At 35.9% G+C, this 27560-nt stretch overlaps 1 protein-coding gene across 1 annotated transcript; it reads left to right on the top strand.

Moving 5' to 3' along the window:
* The first annotated feature begins 383 nt into the window (after window positions 1-383).
* Window positions 384-2741, top strand: LOC113345163 (probable glutathione peroxidase 5). The gene is made up of 6 exons (XM_026588982.1): window positions 384-575; window positions 669-745; window positions 847-908; window positions 990-1108; window positions 2230-2397; window positions 2486-2741. Exons 1-6 carry the CDS (start codon window positions 519-521, stop codon window positions 2522-2524), a joined length of 522 nt encoding a protein of 173 aa, XP_026444767.1. The 5' UTR covers window positions 384-518; the 3' UTR covers window positions 2525-2741.
* The last annotated feature ends 24819 nt before the right edge of the window (window positions 2742-27560 follow it).

A 27560-nucleotide genomic window follows, 5' to 3' on the forward strand; every position in this document is an offset into this window, starting at 1 on the left:
TTGACGGATGTTAATTTGATAGTCAACGACAGTAAAATCCATTGTTGGCATTATAGTTGATAGGCTTAGTTGTTTTCTTAATAGGGCGACTCATTTACCAGGCCACCCGGTATGGCAATTTTATTTTATTTTTCTTTTTTTTGACACGGCGCATAGGAACCAGACTAAAAAGGACGGTTAGACGCATGAAGAAAGAATTTGGACTTTCTACCTCACCATAGTGTCGGGAATAATCGGTAAACCCTAGGAGTATTTCCAGACACGTTGTTCACCCTTTTGATGAGTAATATTGTTCTCGACTAAATCCGGTTCAATTTTAGAACCAAAACAGATGTAAGGCAAATGTCGGTTTCTAAAATGAAAGCGCATATTGACAGAGATTTGTGTGTACAATTAATGACCTACCTACATAACAAACGGTCACCACCACCTCAATTCTATCTTCTTCTTCTTTCTTTGATATCAAAGTAATAACACGTTCATCAAATCAGGATTAGAATTTGTGATTATTTGGAAAAATGGGTGCTTCAAGTTCCAGTTTTTTAGAAGAATCTGTGTATGATTTTACTGTCAAGGTAAGAAATTTCATCCTCATTTTCATGTATTTTCAATCAATTCTTTCTTTTCTCTTTTTAAAATTTTGTTCTTGTTTGTGATGGTGGTGGCAGGATAAAACGGGTAATGATGTTGATCTTAGCATCTACAAAGGGAAAGTTCTTCTGTTTGTTAATGTCGCTTCCAATTGGTACCAATTTCTCCACAAATTTTTGATTTTTGATTTAATTATTTATCTTTGATGTTTTTGTATGTTTTTTATTTGGGTTTGTGTTCATGGAAATGAAACAGTGGGTTAACAGATGTGAATTACACACAATTATCAGAGATTTACACGAAATACAAAGATCAAGGTATGGTTTTGCGAAATGAAATATTTGTAAGTTGGATTTATTTTTTGTGATTCTAATGTATTGTTGTTGTTGGGGGTGTAGGTCTTGAGGTATTGGCATTTCCATGCAATCAATTTCTGAAGCAAGAACCAAAATCAGCCCAAGAAGTTGAGCAGTTTGTATGCACAAGATTCAAGGCTGAGTTTCCTGTTTTTCATAAGGTAATGAATGAACGATTATTTGCATCTTGGTGTTGCGTTGTCATAGAATTGAATCGGATACAATTTGTATCGAAACAATTAGGAGAACTGGATAACAATATTGTTAAGTCTATTTCTGAAGGTGTCCTAGTTGGTTTAAAGGTAAGTGAATTGATAGAAACAATACGAACTATCGGTGGGATCTTAGATTACGTTACACAAAAGTACAGATGAACCTCGAGAACTTGTAGCACGATTGTTATTGTTTAGTATGCTTCTCTAGTAGTTTTAACTGTGTCTTGTGCTTTCTCTATCTGCTATTATAGTGGGTAAACGATTATGATTGATGAGATTTTGGGTTTATTACTCACTGCTTGTAATTACTGTGATAGTCTAAAATGTAATTTGCTTGTAGTAGTTACGTGTCCTGTAATTTGGGAGGTGCACTATGTAAGAAGCTCGTAATTCTGGGTGGAATCCAGAATTTTGAAGGGAAAGTGATATCTGTTTGGATTTAAGTTTCTTCCAATAGACAATTAGAGGTTAACAAGAATAGTGTCGTTTGTATGTTAAAGCTTATGTAAATGACGCTGCAACCTCTTCACCTTTGGCACTATAAAATTAGAAGACCTGTGATAGTGTTGACATCATCATAGTGCTATGACCCGTATAGCTTTATTGTGTAAACAGAGATGATCGGTATCTCAATGCTAATAGTACATTTTGTCAACATTATGAAATGAAATTGTGAAAGGGGAAGGTGCTAGAAGTTTTGTTATACAGGGTTACTTTGGCGTAGAATGGCCTTAATGTTTTGAGGAAACAAATGAAGTTTCTTAAGGAGTCAAGTTAAAGGGTAAAGAGAAAACATTTAATGATCAATAACAGTTTTTGATAAGACTAGAAAAACCCCATTACTGCTCGTGAAGAAGTTTATGTGTACAACTTCTCGTATGTAATATCTGTAATTTTTATTAACTTCTTACTTCGTTCATCTTTTTTTTCCTTGCTTCAAAAAAGAAATCTTGTTAGTTCCATCTCATGTTGTTTTGTTTTTGTTTCAAAATAATACTTCACCTTACGCTCAAATTTACTTGAATTTGACTAAAAAGTCAGCTGTTTTACTTGCTGTTCTTTATCAGGTTCGCGTAAATGGTACGACCGCAGCACCTGTTTTCAAGTTTCTGAAATCGAAGTCACCTGGGAGTCTGGGATCAAGGGTCAAATGGAACTTCACCAAGTTTTTGGTGGATAGGGAAGGCCGTGTCATTGGCCGTTATGCGCCAACAACACCCCCATTTGCGTTCGAGGTTGGTCTCTCCTCCTCTCTATCTCTATAAATTTACTTGTTATCTTCATTTATTTATAGTTTCTGGTTACATGGTTTCTCAAATGCAGAAAGACATTCAAAATGCACTGGAGTCGAAACCAAACTAATTGAGTGTGCACTCAAGTTCAATTCTTATAAGAATTGAATCCTTATCCTTGTTAGCGTGAAATTGTGTATAGTGGTGTGCGGTTGAATTCCATTTCTCTTCTACGATCTTCTTGTACGCCTTAATTTTGTTTGTTCATAATATTATTTATTTTTGTTCGTTGTACAACTGTTGTAAAATATTAGTGTGGTCAATATTATGATGAACGATTCTAATCAGCAGCGTCAGTTCGGCAATTTTGTATCAGTTCAGGCTTAATATAGTGGTGACATGGCACAGCTGGTTCGTCCCAGCTGGGCCGTCGAGCACTTCTCTATAATAGATGATTCCAGATTATATAATCTGACAGCTAGAAGTTTCCCCCTAGCTCTGATATTTTGTAAGGTATGGGTTCATCAAGGTGTAGACAATGAGGTCTCTCAACAACCCGTCTACCCTACCTGTACACTGTCAACCTCAGCATGAACAGAATATCTTGATGTGGGATGTTTCACAGCAAACGGCAGACATACCTATATAAACTCCAATAGCCCATAGATCGATTAATTAGTCCTTGGGTGAGCTCGGTTCACTATAGATCGATCTAGAAGTTAACTTGATCATAGAACGTCTTAGAAGCAAAAATAAATTTGTTTTTGTTTGCTCCAGGTATCCAAACACGCTCTTATAGCGCGTTTGGATACAAATCTGCTTCTGATTTCTCCTTCTACAAAAATAGAAGTCAAGAAGCAGAAGCCAGCAAAATTATTTTGGTTCACAAAAAACCGACTTTTTATGTCAGTTCTGAAGAAATGTTGCCAAACTGACTTTTAATGCCCGGCTTACCCAACTCACCTAGTTCTTGAGAGTTTAAAAGGCCCTGTCATTGTTGTTGTGTGTTATTAACCATCCCAAGTCTATGTGAGCGAGCGGGCATCGAATCTTGCACTCGAATGGCTATGTCTGGGTCCGTGTTAGGCTAGCTTCTGCCTTTATCCTCGTGGGTTCATAAAGACTTTAGGGTTCCTGTCAATTCATAATGAAACAAAAGGTTCAATGTTCACACGTGAAATCCTCCTGTACTGTGGTAGATATTTCCAATCAAAAACATAAAAAGATGATGACCAAGTGCAATTACCAGGCCCCTACCCACTCCCAAATTCTCAAGACCTGTCTCCTGATAGTCAAATGACACTTCTGGCCGACGGGCCCGCAAGGTGCAAGGGTCCTCGACCAACAATTCAACGTTCAAAATTCATCGTTTTAAATAGCCTTGCTTTTCTACACCCAAAAATGTTGCCTTGTAAAAGCCATGCACAAAGTGAACCTCCATTATCCATGCACAGGTATGCACGGTTGCCTGGTTGGGGTGGCATAATATATTTCTTGCCAATCTTTTGGAGGACACTCATTGGTGCATGGCTGTTCACACGTGGAACTGACCCCTCTGACAGAATCTTTATCTCGATCCGTAGACATCGAGGAATATTTGGATCGACAGGCGTCGAACCGTCGACCCAACACCAGAGGGACATCTGAGGTGGGAAACTATTGATATGTCACCCTCCCTGTCCTGATGAGACACTGATTGTAGGGTTCGTTTTCGCACTCATGGAGAAGATAAGTGCAATGTCTATATCTACTTCAAAGCTTGGTTGTCAATGATGCAAAATGATCAATTCTTGCAACATTACCTTCTTAGCTAGCCTACTTAGACCAAGTATATATGACAATCAGAGAGACAATGTACACGTGATATCGAGACGTTTTGGATGGTACGATGGACCCGTCGACGACGACTCCGGTATTCACACGTGGGTATGATTTGATACCACAGCATGATCATAAATTCTCATGATAAATTCAAGCAGATTGAATTAGGAGATAGTGAAAGAAAAGGAAAAAGGGAAATGGGGAAGAGATATGAAAAGTTCAAGAAAATGGTGAAACAGTACAGAGGGAAGCTGTATATTATGAAAGTATGCATTGGTATGCTTTTGTGTTGGAATGAGCACTACTCTTCACAAGAATCTGTTGAGTTGTTTAGGACTTGATAAGATGATCAGAATTCTTTAGCTACTTAATTTGTTCCACTTCTCTTGTCTTTCTCTTTACATTATAGTTTTGCAGATATTGTATATGTAGTATGTATAATCAATCCAATGGGATTGTTGGGGAAATCTCAAATCTTAAAAATGTGAATATCTTCATCTGTGATTGTGTTTTTGTTTGTAATCCAAGTCGGGGAGTGTAAATAAGGTGTGAGAATTATTGGTAACATACTGTACGAATTGCGGTTTACTATATATAACATGTTTGGAAACAGGGAGACACTGTGCACATTGCCAATAATGTGGTGTACTACTTGAATGTGAAGTACTGAACAATCAAGATAATACCACAAGTGGTGTTTTACGTTGACACTATTTTGGGATCTTTCTTTTTTCAGAAAACAAAGATCTCGAAATAACAAAAGTAGCTTAAAACTATGAAAATCTTGTGGAAATGTTTCTTCTTGTGTCAAACAGGCAAAACAATGGTAACCATCTGAAAGAGGTTGGTAGAAACAATCTATGAAGCATCGACACTTCAAAATTGGTGACCTATCCATATCGACGCCGTATCAGTATCGGATACTTGGGGATACCTAGGGATACGTATCAGATATTCCATTTAAAGTGCTTTTTTTTAATTACAAAAAAGGATAAGGGATACCTCTCAGATACTCTACGAGGGGATATTTCATATAATCTAACATTAAATCTATATATTTATAAATTTATACATAGAATCTAAATATTTATAAATATTTGTACTCATGAACATATCGAATAATTATATCTAAACCTAATAAATTGTTGACTATAAAGAAAAAAGACTGCGCATTTATTTTTATGGTGCTTAAAAAAAGACGGTGTTTGAAAAATCTAGCTTTAAGGTTTAATTGGGAAGTCATGTTCTTCACGTTGCTTAGAGAGAAATCGGAGTACATATGATTTTATCCATTCAATTAACATAAGTAAGACTGAAACCCAAAATACTAAAAATTTAATGTTTGCTCACTTTAATATTCAATCGAAGTACATATGATTTTATCCATTCAATTAACATAAGTAAGACTGAAACCAAAAATACAGAACATTTAATGTTTACTCACTTTAATATTCAAAATAGTATCTATCAGATTTTTTTATTTTATGATTTTTTAGTAGAATAAATTATTATCATTATATCAAATATCTTTTTAATAAATACACGTATCCCACCGTATCCTGTATCCCCATTTTATGAAAATTGACGAATCCCCGTATCAGTGTCGCCGTATCAGTATCGGTGCATCATAGGAAATAATCATTAATCCCATAATTCCTGGGCTTTGGATGCTCTAGTACTCCCTTCCCAAGCCCATTACTCGCTAGCTCAAAAATCTCCCGGTTAGATTACATATATAAACGAGTTTTTATTTTTATATCTCAGATTTTGGATTATGAGATATTCAGATAGAGAGAACGACCAAGAGAGATTTTAGAGGCGGTTTTGTTGGATTAAGTTGTTTTTTCATCAGATTTCATCTCATGTTATTTTTTGATCACTTTCTTTATCAGATTTCGATCTCAGGTTATTTTTTTTATCAATTAACATTTGTTCGATTTTGTTTATTCCTACGAAAAAAATTTTTAGACTTTTTTTTTCAATGCATGATACGGAATCAAATTGGTGCTTTCTATTTTTTATTTTGAATTGTTTATTTGTTAGGTTTTGTTTTCATGCAACTCTTTTGATTTTTTTTTTCTTTACGTTTTTAAATTTCTTTTGGATGTATGATATGGAATAGGTCGTCCAATCTGAGATTTCTGATATTTGATTTATTCATCTTTGTGTTTTATTAAGACGTTGAAATATATTTCATCGTTATTTGGTTTCTTTTATTTTTGATTATATAAAATGTGCACTTTCTTGTACATTGTATATGTTTTGGTTTCAGATGATCTTAAGGCTGATTTTAAAAATTAATTCTCATATATTTAAATGTGATTCAGATCTTTTGTACATGTTAGTGGATTCAATTTTGATATCTTTTTAGATGTGACTCATATCTTTTTTGTTTGTAATTGATTTATCATATGTGTTGGTTGATTCTAAGAATAACCATTTTTTGAGATATTTTATACGCGATTTAGATCTTTGATGTCTTCATCTATATTTTTTTTATATGTTTATCAACCATGTTTGAGAAGGTTGTGCATGCTACCTTGAATCATGGGGAACAATGGACCCTATTTGGTAGATGTGTACAATGAAATTCTCAGCAATGACTGCATGAGTTGTTTTGTTTGAATCAATTTTCTATTTTTTTATTTTTCTGTAGACGTTTGCACACTTTTACACTAGTATGCTCGGTCTTGAATTTGTGGAATGTTTTATGGGTGTGGATGCTAGATTTTGTTGTTTATTTGTGAATGTTTACATGCTTGTACATTTAAATCTTGAATCTGTGAATGCTTGTCCTGGAGGAGGGAGTTGTCTTAAAAAAAAAAAAAAATCTTGAATGTGTGACTTGTTTTATGGGTATGGATGCTAGACTTTGTTATTTATCTGCGAATGCGTACACGCTCGTACGCTGAAATATTCTGTAATAAATATGTTGTCTGTCATGTGGATATGGAGCTAGATTTTGTTAGGTTTTTATAGAGGTGTACATGTTTGCACACTAATATGCTTTGTGATGAACGGATGGTATGTCATGTGTGTATGGATGCTATAATTTGTTAGGTTTATGCAGAGGTGTACGTATTTGTACACCATTATATATTTTATTTTATATAGCAAGTACACTTTTAATGTATACCTTATGTGTTTTTTATATATGCTTTTGTAATATGAAGAGTTTCAACCATGTCTGAGAAGGCTTTGTATGTTACTTTGAATCATGGTGAGCATTCAGCTCTATTTGGTAGATGTATACATATTTATACACTGAAATTCTCTGTTGTGAATGCATAGGTTGATTGAATAAATTCTCTACTTTGTTATTTTTCTGTAGATGTGTACATACTTGTATGCTGAGGGATGGAGCTTGGACTTATGTGCTATAGGGTCGAACAAATTTTGTTCTGACTTTCGTAGGAATTTTTTTTGATCGATATAGAAGTTTACATGATTTAAGCTTACCAGTTCGCGATAGCATCATTAATCTCATTCTAAATACATCAATCTCGGCGAAAGAATTATGACAGAGAGAGTTTTTCGGATAGTTATGAAGATTGAAATGATCAGATTATACATTTGCGTCACAGTTTTATTAATATTATTGCACACACAAAACTTGGAAATTAAATAAAACCCATATGGTTTCCTACTGAAATTCAAAATTTTGTGGGTGTAAGTGGGGTCCTTCCCTCCATCCACATTTACGCTAGTATGCTTTGTGATATATGCATGGCCTTGTTTGTAGATATGGATGCCAGTATTTGTTATTTTTCTGTATATATGGACATGTTTATACACCGAAATGCTTCATGATTAATATATGGTCTGTTATGTGGATATAAATGCTATATTTTGTTAAGTATTTGTAGAGGTGTACATTTTTGTACACTAGTATGCACTGCGATAAATTGATGACATGTCTTGTGTATATGGATGCTAAAGTTTGTTAGGTTTTTATGGAGGTCAGGAGGTGTACATATTTTTACAGCAGTATGCTCTATAATGATTTTTTTTTAAGTTTATTCTTGATTTTAAGATTGTCGGAATCATGTTTTCAGCGTACATAGTGGTGCACATGTTAATTGTTAATGTGCTCATAGTTGTACATATGTTGATTATTAATGCGCACATAGTTGTACACCTATTGATTGTTAACATCTACATAGTTGGTTTATATGTATTAAATTTAGAGACTCATAAGTTCAAAATGGTATAGTTCCCACGCCCATCACAAGGTATGCGGAGGTTGATGGTTTTGAAAAAGCGGGGTCTAACAACCACACCCAATATTTCGTTCGGCAATATGAATAGACAAACTCCAATATAATTTCAAGAGAATCAACTAGACAGTCAGAATCAATCTACAAAAAAGTATATCAAAGAGTTATATCTTTATTTCTCAATCCAATCTGCAATCAAACAAATAGAAATTTGCGAGCCCGATTGAATAAGAGAAATAACTTGGACGGTGTCACAAACCAATATCCAAGTGTCAATCAATTCAATCAACAACCCAAAGGTCGGATTCAAGAACTGATTTAACTTAACGCACAACATGTGATATTTCTATTATATAACAAAATACAATGCGGAAAAGAAATAATGCAGACACCAGAAATTTTGTTAACGAGGAAACCGCAAATGTAGAAAAAACCCGGGACCTAGTCCAGCTTTGAACACCACACTGTATTAAGCCGCTACAGACACTAGCCTACTACCAATGAACTTCGGACTGAAATTTGGTTTAGCCCTAATCAATCTCACACTGATCAAGGTACAGTTGCGCTCTTTACGTCTCTGAACCCCAACAGGATTCTATGCACTTGATTCCCTTAGCTGATCTCACCCACAACTAAGAGTTTCTACGACCCAAAGTCGAAGACTTGATAAACAAATTTGTCTCACACAGAAAAGTCAAGTGGAATAGATAAATCTGTCTCCCACAAAAATACCTATGAGTTTTGTCCCGTCTTATGATAATTCAAGGTGCACAGGAACCAATTGATAAACCAGACTTATATATTCCCGAAGAACAACCAAGTATTATCAATCACCTCACAATAATCTTAATCGTATGGAAGCGAAATAAGATATTGTGGAATCACAAAAGATGAGACGAAGATGTTTGTGACTACTTTTAATCTTACCTATCGGAGATAAATCTCAAGCAAATCTTAGCAAAGATAATACTCAATCGCGATAGTAAAAGTAAGATCAGAACACGCAGATACAGAGAAAATAGTTGGGTCTGGATTCACAATCCCAATGAAGTATTCAAGTCGCTAACCTACATGGTTTCATGAAAAACCTAAGGTTAAAGAAGAATAGACTCTAGTCACAACTAGTATTACACAGAAGGTGTGGGGATTAGGTTTCCCAGTTGCTAGAGTTCTCCCTTATTCAAATCAGGGTTTGCAATCTAAGTTACCTTGGTAACCAAACATTCAATATTCAACGTTAGATGAAAACCTGATTAGATTCAAGCTAATATCTTTCAACCGTTAGATCGAACTTAGCTTGTTATACACAAATGAAATGTACCTTCATTTAGGTTTGAGTAACCGTACCTAAACGTGTACACTAGGTTGGCTCAACAGTAGTTAACCGAATATAGGCACTCTCATATCAACCTTATTCATCTTAACCATAACTAGTTCAAATGACTCAAATGAAACTAGTTGTAGAGTTGTTCAATTGTTATATTCTCATAGAAGTATACAAGAACACAATTGAAGTAAAATCGGTTTGATTTACTCGAATCAATTCATGAACATTATAGCCACGGTTTGCATAGAATGCATTCCTTATTATATAATTGTATTAGTTCATGAACAAACCGATTTTAGAACTTTAACTACTCAAGTATGCAAACGGGTACGCATACTTAAGTAGTCGGACTGAGTTTGGGTTCACAGGTATGCGAACGGGTATGCATACCTCCAAACACATTGTTGATGGTGGATTTTCGACAAGGGCTAAAATCGTGAAATCGTGATACTGCATGTTCCTGACCCGACTTCAGGAACGCATGTGACGATTCGTGTTTTACGATCCGTGAACCGTTTCACGATCTCTGATCGAGTACCTCTCAGAGCCATGATGAATATGTTTCTTGGAAGGCCTCTCACTAGATGAGCTTTCGATGCTACGCCTTTCATCGTGCCCTATATGTAGAAGAACTGTTTGGCGGTCCTCCTACATAATTGTTTGGTGAGAGGGCTTAACGCCTTCAGGACGTCGACGATACTCACTGTTCCCTGACTACATAGAGAGAACCACCTCTACATAGAAGAACGATTGGGCGGTCCTCCTACATAATTGTTTGTTGAGAGGGAAAAACGCCTTCAGGACGTCGGCGACACTCGTTGTTCCCTGACTATGTAGTGAGACTGTGTATATATTCAGGTGGCTCTCCTACATAATTGTTTGTCGAGGGGGCAAAACGCCTTCAGGACGTCGACAACGCTGCATGTTGTTCCCTGACTATGCACCTTTCAGAACGAGTATGATGCTTCAACTATCGCATATCTCGATTCTAAAATAGATTAATTCTACTGTGACATTCACCACTGAATTCCTAGAAAATAATATATTATATCTCATTACTCCGTTTCGTGGCTGATCCGCAGCTGATTCCATGGATTAGTAATAGATAACCAATTTATCTCATTACTCCGTTCCCTGAATTCCCCGGCTGAATTCATAGATTAATAATAGATGCACAATTCATGATTATTACTCTGTTTCATGAATAATTATCCATTGAATTTCATGAATTAATAATAATTACTCAACAATCGGGCATCTGGACTTTCACCGATAAGCCCCAAGAAAATGGTGCAAGTGCACTCCACAATGATGCACGAGCGAGCACCCAAATGCACGAACGATCATTCGAAAATATGGACAAACAAGGAATCCTACACAAAACAGGAGAAATAAAATAATAATAAAAAAATAAAAAGAGGTGCCTAGGGACCGGGCACACCGGCCGGACGGTCACGCCGCCGTGGCCGGTCCCCCACGCCTCTTCCTAATTTTATTTATTTTATTATTATTTTCTTCATGAACTCATAAAAACTCCTTCATTCTAGCAACTTTCCTTGTTTGAGCAAAACTCACGGTGTCTCCATATTTTCACGGTTTCATGAAAAATAATAAAATATGGAAAGGTGTTGCGGGACCTGGCTACTAGCCGGACAGCCATGCCCTATCCGTGGCCGGTCCCACACCTAGCAATCCTTTATTTTTATTATTATTTCCCTCAACTCATGAAACTCCTCCGTTTGAGCAAAAATCATGGTTTCTTCATATTTTCTCAAATATTGCCCAAACGATGAAAAAGCCAAAAAGTCAAATGGTCACATGGCCGACTAGGCTATTCACGAAAAATATTAAAATATTATTATTTTTGATAATATTTTCAACGATTGAGAAAAGTTCTACTCGCTCATTCGAGCAAAATCAAGAATTTCAGGCAAAGATCAAACTCTTCTGAAAATTCAAGATATTGCTCAAACACACATCAGAAAATATCGAAACTCCCAGGACTGAGACACGGACATTATGGTGACACGAACATGCTTCCTTGACCGACCAAGGCCGGTTTTAAGGCTTGCAAGGAGCCGGTCCGACACATTTTTATAATTTTGACCTAATTTGCTCAATTGCTCATATTGGGTCCAAACTCTTTCCAACCAACTTGGAATTTTCTCAGACGACCATCAGCTGGTCCCACGACCACCAAGGGCCGGTTTTATGCCCTCTTGGTCGGTCCCTCACTTCTCCATAAATTAGGTTTTGTTACCTAATGCTTAGACGAGCACTATTTTAATAAATGATGAAACCGGCTCTTTCACCAACCGGTGAACTAAGGACCCTGGTGCACGCTCACTCGAGCACTTGGGAGCCACATGGACGTCCATCATCCCATGTGGTCGGTCCCTCCCTCACTCATGAACTATTCTCAGCAATTCATCAATTGACTAACAGTTGATCAAAAATTAGGGTTTTGAATAAACGTTCCACAAATCATCATTCTGAGCAAGTTCAAACACTAATAAATTTATGTTGATTCAGCAATCAACATTTGGATTAATTATATAATATTTGGTAGTCTACCAATATTTTAAATAATATTTTATTGGATCACGTTACCAATAAATAATCCGAATTGAGCAATACTTGCTCAGTTGCTCGAATATTGATCCAACTATCAATATTCAATAATTTATCAATATTCAATAAGCCGTCGAATTGAGAAATACTTGCTCAGTTGCTCGAATATTGATCCTAAGCCTTCGAATTGAGCAATACTTGCTCAGATGCTCGAATATTGATCCAACTATCAATATTCAGTAATTCGTCGAATCGAGCAATACTTGCTCAGTTGCTCGAATTTACAGTATTTACTCAGACGAGCAATATCAACATAATAATTGCACGATGTTGAATCCATAAATCACTGATCATTCGTCACTTATGCTCAATTCAAAAAAAACTCAGACTCATTTTCTAATCAAGTCAACGGCTGACTAATCAAATACACGTCTGCTTTGCAGACTCCATGTTCGTGAGACATCAATCACGTCACATGGGGGAATATCAATTAGGGTTTTGGTCTGGCGGCCTACGGCACGTGGATTCATCCACGATGAGAAATGTGAGTAATTCGTGCAAACGGTTGAAGGAGTTAGAAAAGTAGTGGGTGGAAGGTTAACCAAGTCTCCGCACGACCTGGAACTGGTTTCACCATGATTTCCCACTTTCCCACTCTTTCACTCAAGAAACCGTCACACTTACAGGGATCAATGTGTTTATTCTGATAATATAAATAAGTCTCTGGATCCATGATTGAAATAGTACAATTTTTCGAGTCATCACTCTCATAAATTATATCAATCAACCAGAACTTACTTTGAATTCAACAGTTCACATAAAAATTGCAGAAACCTTCAACACATCCACAATCCTTGATTATCATTTATCTCACACAATTCTCAGCTTCCCTCCTATAGATCAACCCATCTCCCTCTTTGTGACCGAATTAAATCTGGAACGGCCATTGACTTGGTTTAGGACGGAGTCTTACAGATTGATCTCTCGAATTCAAGCACTCCCTTTGCAGTGCATCTGTGTGAGGTCAGCAATTTTCTCGGTTGAGGAGTCTCGTCCGCACGATCGTCTCTTCACTACCCAAAAAACCAGCAAATCGTTTTTCCCCATCAACACACATCAGAAAATTCCGGACCCAAACCTGACGCCAATACGCGTACCGGTATGTGTAGTTAGGTACCCGTACTTTCACAAACCAACAGGTACGCATACGGGTATGCATACTATCGTTGTCGGACATGGATTACATATATGCAAGTATGCATACTATGCTTATATCCAATTGTTCTAAACTCTATCTCAATCATTGAAACATTCTTAGAGGATGACAATAGTTGTTTTCACGAACTATTAGCATCAAAGCAATTTTCAAGTTATTGAAATAATCATTACGAAAAATTCCAAGTCTGCACCAAATGATTTTATCACACAAACCACGTAAGATGTTACTCGGCGATTTTCACATGATCGTCTTTTGACTTTCGTCAAGATTATAAGATGAACTTGGTTAAAGCGAAATCTTACCAACACATATTTCGAGAAATATGTAAGCGATTTAAACTCACCTCGAAATATCAAATGTGCATAATCGAAAACTATATAGCAATACGACTTTTGTCTCAATATAGGAGATAGAGTAGAAATACACTTTCCAAATGATAGATGAGTTTCAGTCTCCACATAACTTTTGTTGATGAAGTTCCACAAGCTCTCCTTAGTGGTTCTTCGTTTTCAAATGATGAACGTCGTAAAGTCTAATTATCAACTACACAATCTATCCTAGTCCGAGACATCGCTATAAGTAGACTAGAAATCAAGACTTATAGTTTTGATCACTGACAAACAAGATTGAGATGGCAAAACTTGCGAGTTTGACCGAGCACTAGTAGTGCTCTAAAAATCTCCCCCTTTTTCAATTTTAGTGAAAAAACTATCAATGCATATGGATTACAAAATAAATAAAATTTGTAGCTTCTCATCCAAATGTTTGATCTCCTTGGTTCTTCAACGTTACTCAAAATCTTCATCACTTCCAAGTACTCCAATGATTCTGAACGTGTTCAACTAAGCATCATAGTTGTTGAAGATCCGTAGCAATAACAATGAGAAAACAGTTGCTCTCAATCATTGTTATACAGTGTCATAGTATTATTACACAATATCAAAGTTCAATTGTACCACAACTTTGACAACAATACTATGGTGATATGTATCACTCCCCCTTAGTCAATACTTCATCTCACAATGAAAACCACTCCCCCTTACATAATGATCCGTAAACCATATGTATTTGTAGTGTGAACTACACATTAATTCTCCTCCTTTTTGTCAATATAAATTGGCAAAGGTACGAAAACTAGTGGGATCCTAATGAAATTTCCATAGATATAATTCATGACCAAAAGAGAACAACATATCAACTTATTTAGATGCAATCATATAGCCGAAGCTAAATGCATTCATAAAGGAGTTTATAAAGATACAAGAGAACTCCTATAATATTCCACAACCACACTCCACACAAAGATTTTGCAATTAAGAACAAGTTCAAATAAGAACTCCCCCCCATAAAATGTCATTCCCGGAGAACAACAAGAGCGACCTTACTTTTACAAGAAAAGAAGGATTTCTTTGGACATTAACAAATCACATGAAACATGAATTTGTATCCAAAAAATCTCGATTGAATTAACCATAAACAAAATGATCAATCCAATTGGCCATGCTCAGCATAAGAAAACTTACGAAGCAACACAGTACATACACAAAAGTTGTGGATCAAGGAAAGACCAATATTGCGGAATAAACAATGATTCATTCTATTTTTTCATCACTATTTGCACAATGACATATAATAGACTTAATCTTTGTAAACAAAAGCTCATCCTATCTTCCATCAATATTTGCATAATGACATAATTGGCTTAACTTTTTTTTGTCAAAAGTTCATTCTATCTTTTATCAATTTTTTCATACCGACATATAATAGAGTTAACTTTTGAACAAATATGGGACAATCATGGTTCACGGACGTAAACAACATAACCCATAACAATTTGCAATATATAAATCCATAAGATTAATACTGCAAAAATCATCTTCCAAATCAACTTTAGAATTTAAACAAATAAATCTTAAAATATTGCAAGGTGAAAGCGTTGGCAATAGCTATGTGTACTCATAATAATGGCTATTCCAACCCCTAGTTATCCTTCTTAAAAATACAAGAATAAATTCTCATAAGAATTTTCCTATACAAGATGAATAAAGCACGAAAAACTAATCATTATCTTCATCATCAGAGACCATAAATGTGGCACGAATCTTATCCATGTTCTCCTTGATTTCAGGAAACTTAATAGCAACCACACGTAATTGTTCTTGCACACACTTTACCTTGGCATCAATTTTACAAACACCCTTGTGAATTTGATGAAGAAGATTCACGGAGGAAGAATCACACGAGTCAACAAGAGTGTCACATCTTTGTCTCTTGCAAGCATTCTCCTTCATACGATTGAAAATACAAGGGCGAACAAGCTTGGGAGTTCCAATAGAGTTATCAATGGGAGCAATGGATAAGTTGCGACAAATTCGCTCAACCAAGCAAGGATAGCCTAACTTCTTGTTGGAAGACGTCATCGATAACATTTGATAAAGGCTAAACCCACAAATGTCGAGACTTTGAGTTCTCAACTCAAGGAAATAGACCAACTCTGCAATCTCACGACTCCAATGAGAATTCTCAATCGTGGAGGGACAAAGATTTGATAAACCAAGTTTTCCAAAATACATCATTCCAGTTAACACTTTTACCACAAAGACCATTAGAAATGGTTCCATAAGATGGTCTTTCACGACTAGGTCTTGGAAGGCGAAAACTCTCTAAGGGAATTTTAGTAGTCCTTGAAATCAACTCTCTCTTGACAAGAATCTTTTGTCTATTTATCAGGGTATTGAATTCCATGTCTTCATAATTAACATCATAGATGTTAGCATAGAAGATTCTTGTAAGAGTGTCAAAACCTTCACCAAGGCCATCAAAGATATTACCAAGGTTAAACTTTTTAAAACATACCAAATCTTCTTTATGTCCACTAACAAAGTCCAATTTCTTTTTTAGAATAAACCCATTATATAAAATCCTTTCAAAAAAAACCTTGCCACAAGAATCATTGACAAATCTAATCCTAATAGAACTTTGATCTATAGGTAAGTTCATGCTAGAAGAAGATGAAGATCCCAAGTTTTTTAAAACCTTGAAATTCCTCATGAGATCTAGAAATTGAGAGAGATTAGCGGAAGAGAAGACTTACATGATATGTCCCTTGAAAACCCTTTTCACTTTTTAATCTCCAAAGATGATTAATGGAGAAAATACATGAACCCTAGAAAAGTTCACGTACGCGGACAAGAGGGGAGGTAGAACAAGGGTACGCGTACCACTACTTTTATAAACCCAAAGATGGGTTGGACCCGTTCCTGAACCACGACCCACAAAAGGAATTTAGGTTTTTTTAAGTGTAAAGTACCAAAGGATCGCAACCTGTGAGAACACAGTATAGTGCGAAAAGATAGTAGAAAAACTACATACTTTATCCTTGGGTGAACAAACTGATAAAAAAATCAGTCAAGGAGTTTTTCTCAAAAAGAGAAAAACAAAAAATAAATTAACCCAGTTCAAAACAAATCATTCTGTTACTTGCCCCATATCAAGTTATATACAAATGGGGAAGAGCCATTCTTGTTACCAAGAGGTAGGATGTGCAGAGTCAACCTCATGCATAGTTTCTGGTCGATATTTGTGAACTGTACCGGTGATATAATCATAATAATGATGAAAATCAGGGTTAATAGAGCTTTCTAACTCCTTTTTCTTATGACTAGGAAAAAAAATTCTGACATTTAGAACCTGCACCAAACCCACAAGAATCCCGTTTATTGAATTCATATGGGTTGACAACATGTTTAGTTCGTACATCATGCTTACATGATTTGACAGATACAGAACTTTTATCAGACCAATTCTTTTCCGCAATCAACTTGAGTTTTTCTAAGAATTTGAAAACAACTTCAAAAGCTTTAAATAGATCTTTGTCAATAGATCCATCATGATAGTATTTCTCAAAAAGGTCAAGAAGCAATTTAGTGAGATTCCATACCTTTTGAGATATTTTCTCGAGCGATTTTTCTTAGAAAAAATTTTAGTTTTTCCTTTAGACTGTTTTTCATCATCTAGGATTTCCAATGTCTTAAATGAAGAGAGATTATCTAGGGGGGCTAGATGTCTAGTAGATAACAAGCTTTGAACAATCTTTAAGGACTTCTGACGTACGTTACAGATTCCCAGAACAAGTTTCCCAAAGTAATTTTCCATAAGGACAAACTTTAAGGATTAGTCAAACACAAACTTATTAGGTTTAAAATGTTTTCCTGCTCTGATACTAATTGAAAAGGCGAGGGTCTAACAACCACACCCAATATTTCATCCGGCAATCTAAATAAACAAACTCCAATATAATTTCAAGAGAATCAACTAGACAGTCAGACTCAATCTATAAAAAAATATATCAAAGAGTTATATCTCTATTTCTCAATTCAATCTGAAATCAAACAAATAGAAATTTGCGAGCCTGATTGAATAAGAGAAATAACTTGGACGGTATCACAAACCAATATCCAATTGTCAATCAATTCAATCAAGAACCCAAAGGTCGGATTCAAGAACTGATTGAACTTAATGCACAACCTGTGATATATTTATTATATAACAAAATATAATGCGGAAAAGAAATAAAACAGACACCAAAAAAATTGTCAACGATGAAATCGTAAATGCAGAAAAACCCCGGGACATAGTCTAGTTTTGAACACCGCAGTGTATTAATCCGCTACAAACACTATCCTACTACCAATGAACTTCGGACTGGAGTGTAGTTGATCCCTAATCAATCTCACACTGATCAAGGTACAGTTGCGCTCCTTACGTCTCTGAACCCCAGCAAGATTCTACGTACTTGATTCCCTTAGCTGATCTCACCCAGAACTAAGAGTTGCTACGACCCAAAGTCGAAGACTTGATAAACAAATCTGTCTCACACAGAAAAGTTTATTGGAATAGATAATTCTATCTCCCACATAAATACCTATGAGTTTTCTCCCGTCTTATGATAAATCAAGATGCACAGGAACTAATTGATAAACCGGAGTTATATTCCCGAAGAACAGCCAAGTATTATCAACCACCTCAGAATAATCTTAATGGTATGGAAGCGAAACAAGATATTGTAGAAATAACAAACGATGAGATGAAGATGTTTGTGACTACTTTTAATCTTACCTATCAGAGATAAATCTCAAGCAAATCTTAGATAATACTCAATCACGATAGCAGAAGTAAGATCAGAACACGCAACTACAGTGAAAATAGTTGGGTCTGGCTTCACAATCCCAATGAAGTATTCAAGTCGTTAACCTACAGGGTTTCGTGAAAAACCTAAGGTTAAAGGAGAATCGACTTTAGTCGCAATTGGTATCACACAGAAGGTGTGGGTATTAGGTTTCTTAGTTGCTAGAGTTCTCCTTTATGTATTTTTCAAATCAGGGTTTGCAATCTAAGTTACCTTGGTAACCAAGCATTCAATATTCATCGTTAGATGAAAACCTTATTAGATTCAAGCTAATATCTTTCAACCGTTAGATCGAACTTAGCTTGTTATACACAAATGAAATGTACCTTCATTTAGGTTTGAGTAATCGTACCTAAACGTATACACTAGGTTGGCTCAACAGTAATTATCTGAAGTTAGCTATATGAGCACTCTCATATCAACCTTATTCATCTTATCCACAACTAGTTGAAATGACTCAAATGAAACTAGTTATATAGTTGTTCAGTTTCTATATTCTCATAGAAGTATACAAGAACACAACTGAAGCAAAATCAGTGTGATTCAATCGAATAAATTCATGAACATTATAGCCACGATTTGCATAGAATGCATTCCTTATTATATAACTATATTAGTTCATGAACAAACAGTTTTTAGAACTTTAACTACTCAAGTATGCAAACGGGTACGCATACTTAAGTAGCCGGACTGAGTTTGGGTTCGCCAGTATGCGAACGGGTATGCATACCTCCTAACACAGCAGAAAATTTCGGACCGAATACGCGTACCGGTATGTGTAGTTAGGTACCCGGACTTTCACAAACCAACAGGTATACGAGTATGCATACTATGTTTCCCGGACATGGATTACATATATGCAAGTACGCATACTATGCTTATATTCAATTGTTCTAAAATCTATCTCAATCTTTGATACATTCTTAGAGGATGTGAATAGCTGTTTTCACGAACTATTAGCATCAAAGCAATTTTCAAGTTATTGAAATAATCATTACGAAACATTCCAAGTCTACACCAAATGATTATATCAAACAAACCATGTAAGATGTTACTCGGCGATTTTCACATGATCATCTTTTGACTTTCTTCAATAATATAAGATGAACTTGGTTAAAGCGAAAGCTTACCAACACATATTTCGAGAAATATGTAAGCGAGTTAAACTCAGCTCGAAATCTCAAATGTGCATAATCGAAAACTATATAGCAATACGACTTTTGTCTCAATATAGGAGATAGAGTAGAAATAGACTTTATAAGTGATAGATGAGTTCAAGTCTCCACATACCTTTTGTTGATGAAGTTCCACAAGCTCTCCTTAGTAGTTTTTCGTTTTCAAATGATGAACATCGTGAAGTCTAATTCTCAAGTACATAATCTATCCTAGTCCGCGACATCGCTATAAGTAGACTAGAAATCAAGACTTATAGTTTTGATCACTAACATTGACAAACAAGCTTGAGATAGCAACACTTGCGAATTTGACCGAGCAGTGCTTTAACGGGTTCAAATTTATCTGAGTTTCAATGTTATATTTGTTGAATGTGGATAACGTTATTGGTGTTTAGGTATTCGATTCAAGTTATATGTGTGTACAAACCGGTCCACCTTGTCTTGTCTCATGAATATACGGTCTGCATTATGGGAATGAGTGTTAGATTTTTTGGATTTCATTGACGTGTACGTAGTTTTACAATGTCCTATATCTCATGAATTTATGGCATGTTTTTTGGGTATTACATATTTGTACATCATATTCTTGACTTTTACAGATATGTACATATTTGTACATCATTGTCTTGTCTCATATATATAGCATGTTTTTGAGTATATATGTTGGATCTTATGGATTTTTGCACATGCAGACATAGTTGTGCACCAGTGTAAATAAAAATTATATAGTCATATGGGTACTCTTTTTGTAGATCTCGGAAAGAGATTTGCGAATATAAAAGTTTGCGAATTTTGGACGAGCGGTTCGAAAGATAAAAAAAATGTTTTTCAAAATTGTTGATATCATCATGAATCACGTCGGACTAAATTATAAATTAGGAAGGTTATTTGTGTACTTCCCATATTTCAAATAAAAAAAATACTTATTTGTACCTAGGTGAATGGGATGGGACTAACTAGCATATTCAGATGGGATTTTGAACTAAATTGTATTTTTCTTGTGATGTTATTCATAACGCAAGTAATAAGCCATGCTTAACTAATTTGATCTCTATTTTTGACCCAAAATATGTTCAGTGACCAATATAATTTATCATATGATCTAAATTTTGTCATTCTGATCCAAATTTTGTACCGTGACTCAAAATGTAAACCCGAATTAACTTGTGGCACAATAACTTAAATAATATGTATCTTTAACTCAATCATTTGCATCACAACAAAAAGTCTGTTGATATTATCAAAATAACCCAATATCTAGCAGTGTTACACAATTACTTGAAGGTGACTCAAAGACTATCTAGTGACACAAAACTAAGCTTATGACCCAAAACTTACTGACCTAAAGTTAGTACCATATTTATCCATTAATTGACATGTAACCTATGAATTGTTATGTTGCTTAAAACATATAAATTGTGACCCCAAAACGGTGACGCGACTCCACCTGGTGACTCAAAAAATGTTCCCTAAGTTATATCTCTTAACTTGCAATTATATAGTGTATGCAACTTTGATACACATACAGTTACGGTGTGCACCGAGAGTGATCTAATGATCCTTATTACAGCGTGCTTAGCATCAGGAGGGTGGTGGATAGGCGTGGGTCCCACCCCCACTCACACGATACCCACCCCGGTGCAGAAAATTCGGTGTATATATCATTTTTGTAGTGTGTGTTATGATCAATCTGTTGTGTAATCCAAATATAACCACGTGCTTCAAAATCTATGTCAGAAACCAGAATTAGATAAGTGACCCAATATGTGTCTCATCCTACAAAATTTCCCGTGAAGTCAAATAAGACTATGACATACTATTTGTTCCTTAACTTAAGTATTCCCGAAACCCGAATTCGTACATCATGACTGGGAAGCTGGTCATAATGATTTAAATTTTGTTATGACTCAAATGTTCTAAAGCTTCTCGAACATACTCAAACCTTAAAAGTTCTGTCTCTTTTACTATACAACTATTCAAGAACTATCTAAGACTGATAGAATCTGCAAGAAGTTCTTCGTATTTAACCTTGTAGTTCCACAATATTACAAACTAAACTTGATTTAGATAGATCTTATGAGGTAAACTCAATTAAGCGTCTCTATAAACTTTTGAAGTAATTAACCCCTAATTATTTGAGGTTTTCTTGACACCTTTTCACCTGAAGATCTCTCAAAGAAAATAGATTTCCATCACCTTTATTGAAACGTTGCTGAAGGAAATCATATAGGTGTCATGTTGGAGGAAGGTAGCACTAGTCTTCACGAATGACTAAAAGACGCCAGGCTTATAAAGGATGTCATTTAGGGGAATCAAGTGTGTAGGGTCTTGTGAGATCCAAGAGACTAACACCTGCGATTGAATAGATTGGAGGCTATATTTGGTCTAAACTATATTCCAATACGAATTTTAATAGTAGGCTAATATATATATATATATATTGTCTTAATACAGTGTGGTTTTCAAACTGGACGAGGTCTCGGGGTTTTACTGCTAGATTGCAAGATTTTTTTATTGTTGATGGTGGTTTTTAGATCAAGGATAAAACTGTAGAAGTCCATATTTGTATACCTTCTTTCTGCAAAGAAGTAGAGCTGCAAAGAAGCTGATGAGCGTCTATACCTCTATGTTTACAAATGTACTATGTAATTCAGTATTTACGAAATTTATTAGAACAATATTGGTGCATGTTGCAATAAAGCTCCTGGTCGCATTATTCATTAATGCAAGACCCGCTAAGTATTTATCCAATGTTGTGTTCCCAGCTAAACTATTAACACTGACATGATATGACAATTAGTGTTCACTCTTAGCTGAGTAGCATGAATTTCCCGAAGTGTCAGGATTAAGATGCGCATCAGGTACTCAATTAAAGGCGTGCCAGGGAGATCAAAGCTGCACTGCTCTCCAAGATAAAAATTAGTGATTTTGTATCAACGTGCAAAATTCACCAAAATTGATTAATTTTGTGTCAATTCACAAAATTCAATTTTTTGACCTAATTTTGTCAATTTACAAAAATTAGGTTTTCTGCCCCAAAATGGAGCATGCACGATATCTCGATCCCTATTGGTCGAGACTAAACTTAGGAAACCTAGAAAACTGGCCCCTGTAGCTAGTAGAAATACAATCCTACCAAAATTCGGAAACTATGAAGAAAAAGGGAAAACGTGGCTAATTGTAGCAGTAGAAAAAGAGGCGCACCAGCGCCACTTGGACAGTCGGTTCGCCCTGGTTGGCGCCTTCCATCACCGACCGTCCTTGATCCAATATTTTGCCTGTCAGCCCCTCTTTCCAACCGACCAATCATATTGCTTATAGCCTATGTGCTGCTACTCCAAATTGTTAGCAAAAATAGGCTAGTCGCGCCGCTTCTTATATAAGAAAAAAATAATCTAGCCTGTCCCAGTCAGTCGCGAAACGACCACGACCACTCGAATTGGCCGGTTAATTTGAGGAGCTTGTCTACCTCCTGGTGCAACCAAACAAATTCCATGATACTCACCGGCGGGCCCACTTTTATCCCAGTCAATCATAACTTTCCTTGCCCGCAAGAAGTTTTCACAATTTCCAGCTAAGGTAGGCCAGTCGAGCCCCCCCCCCCCCCCCCAAAAAAAAGGGTTTAATTATGATAAGACCCCATGGCAGTCTTAAACCGATCACAGCCGTCCAACTTAGCCCGCCAATTAGATTATATTTTGGACGACAAATGAGGTACCGTCATGATCACCGGTCATCCATATCTTATGAGGACCGATCTCCTCGTCCTCAACCCACTTAAATAATCTCCTGGAAGCTTCTCAAAGTGGGATGCTCATGCTCATTATAAAAATTTAACCGCAATCAACAACTTCCGCAAATCATCTAAACCGCCCAAATTGACCAGCCAATTTGACCATCTATATTTAATTTGAGCGAACCAATGAGGTAACCTGATGACTACCGATCATCCATCTCCTGTGAGGACCGGTCACCTCGTCCTTAACCTACACGAACATCACCTAGAATCTTCCCAAAGATGGCTGGTCACGTCCCTTTTAAGACTGTGAAATTTGTGACCCACTCAAACAGGCTCTATACAACGATGCTTCATATGCATCGATTATTTTAAGCCGCTTGCTTAAAAGCGATGCTTTGCATGCATCGATTACAAATAATTTTTATATATATTGAATTTACAAATAATTTAATTATTTAACCTAAAAAACACCATATGTTATTTTCTGAGAGCCCGGCTTACAGCAAGTCTTATTCATACGACTTGACTTGCCACTTAAGACCACCTACCATTTATCTTGCGCATGATTAATCGCAATTATTAGGTCTTGCCAATAAGACCCACTCGGCAATTAACATGTGAGTCTTGTTATATTTTGTGTAACTTACTCCATATTTTCTAAAAAAATACTCGAGACATCAAACATGTCACAAACTGGGGGATGTTCATCAGGGTATTGGTATGGCGGTTTACAGCGTGCGACGTGCGACGTGCAACACGCCCAATAAGAGAAAGTGCCTGTAATATAGGATAGGCGACATGTACATGAGTAGTGGGAGTACAAACCATCCAGTCTCCCTATAACCATAAGACATGGTTTTCACCATTCACCCATGATCTCCACTACTTCACGACTCCCACTTCCAACGAGATCAGTATGTTTGACTATGACTTGTATAAATAGATTTTTCAATCTATTTCAACCAGAAACATTGGTTATCAACGCAAGTATTCAGAAAACCATCCAGGATCTACAGCTTACACTTTGCAAGCCGATTCTACATTCTGAAACAAGTCATAAAAAACTACACTTTACAGAGTTCATCATTCTGATCTCAACACCTTCTCTGCTTCCCTCCCTAAGATCAACCCTTATCCTTCATTTTGTGACCGAAGAAAGACTAGAACGGGCCATTTCTTGGTTTAGACCAGAATTGTACAGATTGATCTCTCGTATCTAAAGTACTCCTTGCAGTATATTTGTTTAGGGTTTAGATTCGTTTCTCACCAGGATAATCAAATTACCATTTTTCTCCAGGATCACTTTTTACTCTACTACAAATTGGCGACCACAGTGGGAGGTTAATCTCTCTGTTGCAAAATCAATTTCTCAATTTTCATCTCAATTCTCTCAATTTCAAAATGGTGAATCTTAGGTCTGGGTCAGTAACTAATCTTGATGCTACTGGCGCTGAAAACACTCCTGGCGCCAATATTCCTGCTACTGACACCAATGTACCACCTACTGAGGTTGTCAATACACCCCATGGTATTATATCCTCTACCAAAAACACCATTGGCAATGGAAACACTCCCTCTGGTGTGACACCTCCTGGCACCAGAGCCAGAGCCGCCGCTACTCTTCCCAACGTTTCTTCGAGCGTGACACCTCCAATAACCACCAGAGCTACTAGCACTCCTCCGTAAGGATGAGAGGCTGGAGGAGCCGTGGGAAACCAACCTCCTATTAGCATTGTCGATTTAATGGAGAGATAAGAAATTTTGGTACCATTGTTGCACCTCTTATATATTTTTTGAAGCAAGAAAATTTTCTCTGGACAGACGAAGTCGAGAGTTCTAACACACTTAAAGAGATGTTATGTCCGGCTCATATACTTGTTATGCCTGACTTTTCTAAAACTTTTCAAGTTGACTGTGGTGCTTCCGTTATTGGAATTGGAGCAGTTTTGTCTCAAGAAGGATATCCAATTGCTTATCATAGCGAGAAAAATTATGATACACATTTGAAATGGTCTACGTATGAGTTAGAATTAATTTATCTAGTTCAAGCTCTTAAGCAGTGGCATACTTATTTGGTGCACCGTGAGTTTTTCAATAGTACTAATAACCATGCACTGAAATTTCTTCATACTTCTGCGAAGGTCAATAGTATGCATGATCGTTGGTTATCCACAATTAATAAGTGCGCTTTCTCTATCAAACACAAAAGTGGAATGTTAAATCAAGTTGAATATTCTTTAAGTAGAAGAAGTCATCTTATGGCACCTATTCACAATGAAAGCTTTGGTTTTGATTATATCAAAGACATTTATGCCGATGATTTATATTTCAATTCACTAAGGGAACAATGCAGTTCATTAGACCATGAAGTTGATGATTTTTTCATTCAAGATGGCTCCCTTTTTAAAGGTAAACGGCTTTGCATCCCTAATGTATTTTTACGCTCCATTTAATGCATGAATTGCATGAAAGTGGACTTGGTAGTCATTTTGGTCGAGATAAAATAATTGCTCTTGTTGAAGAATGATACTATTGGTTTTATCTGAAGCGTAATGTCCAAAAGTATATTATGAAATGTATGGTCTATCAACAGTGTAAAAGTACAGTTCATAATACCGGGTTACTCCTTACCAGTCCCATAGGATCCTTGGGTTGATATTGTTATGGATTTTACTCTTGGTTTGCCTCGTACAACTAGAGGGAATGATTTGGTGATGATAGTGGTTGATAGATATTCAAAGATGGATCACTTTATTGCCTGTAGAAAAATTCTACAGATAATTCCAATGTTGCATATTTATTCTTCAAAGAGATGGTTCATTTACATGGAATTCCAAAGTCTATTACTTATGATAGAGATGCCAAATTCTTGAGTTATTTCTGGAAGACATTATGGATGTGTTTGGGAACTACTTTGTAATTCAGCACTACTTCTCACCCTCAAATGGATGGAAAAACTGAGGTAGCTAATCGTTATTTGGGTAATTTATTAGAGTTAAATGTGCAGATAACAACAAACAGTGGGATACCTTACTACCTCATATGGAGTTTGCATTTAACGCTCAGCAAATAGATCTAATGGTAAGACTCCATTTGAAGTTGTTTACTCTAAGGTGCCTAATCATGTCCTGGACTTGATAGTACTTCCTAAGTTACATAATTCTAATGTCAAGGCTGATAATTTGATGCAAAAGGCTTCTCAGTTTCATCGTGAAGTGAAATCAAAACTTGAGGAGTCTAATGTTAAGTACAAGTATACTGCTGATAAGCATAAAAGATTCAATTCATTTCAATAGGGAGAGCTAGTCATGATTCAACTTCGCAAAGAAAAGTTTCAGCGGAAACTTATAACAAAACTAAGATGAAGAAGTACGGACCTTTTAAAGTTTTTAAGAAGATCTATGACAATGCTTATGTGATTGATTTTCATAATGATTAGAATATTTCCAATATGTTCAATGTCCAAGAGATTTTCACTTTTCATGATGATAATGAATTCTTGCTTGTTACCGCTAACTCAAAGACGGGTTATTTTCAAAAAGGATAGACTGATGCAGGGCATCCTTTTTCATTTACAGGCGTAGCATAGTAGTTATCTGTCTTTCTATGTTTCCTAGTTTGAGTACTTTTGTTATAGTTCTAGTATATGTTTAGGAATTATATTTTTTTGTTAAACTTCTTCATTTAATTTTCTATTTGGTTGTTTAGAGCCTATATAAACAGGCGGTCTCTAAGAAATAAAACATATTACTTTTGAAGATAAAGATATTGAATTATTATCTTTTTTATTTTCTTAATCTCTTGTTCAAGTTTATCTTATTTATTTGAACTTTTTTTTTCTCTCCTCATTATGCAATCTATGTATTGCTTTCACCTCATAATTTTTATACTAAATAAAGTCTTTGATTT

Source organism: Papaver somniferum, unplaced genomic scaffold, assembly GCF_003573695.1.
Source record: "Papaver somniferum cultivar HN1 unplaced genomic scaffold, ASM357369v1 unplaced-scaffold_81, whole genome shotgun sequence".
Taxonomy (NCBI): Eukaryota; Viridiplantae; Streptophyta; class Magnoliopsida; order Ranunculales; family Papaveraceae; genus Papaver; species Papaver somniferum.

Excerpts from the sequence above, each read along its gene's own strand:
- LOC113345163 (XM_026588982.1), top strand. The coding sequence starts at position 519 with ATGGGTGCTTCAAGTTCCAGTTTTTTAGAAGAATCTGTGTATGATTTT. Across the intron at positions 746-846 it reads GTTAATGTCGCTTCCAATTG|TGGGTTAACAGATGTGAATT; the intron begins GTACCAATTTCT and ends GAAATGAAACAG. Across the intron at positions 1,109-2,229 it reads AGTTTCCTGTTTTTCATAAG|GTTCGCGTAAATGGTACGAC; the intron begins GTAATGAATGAA and ends GTTCTTTATCAG.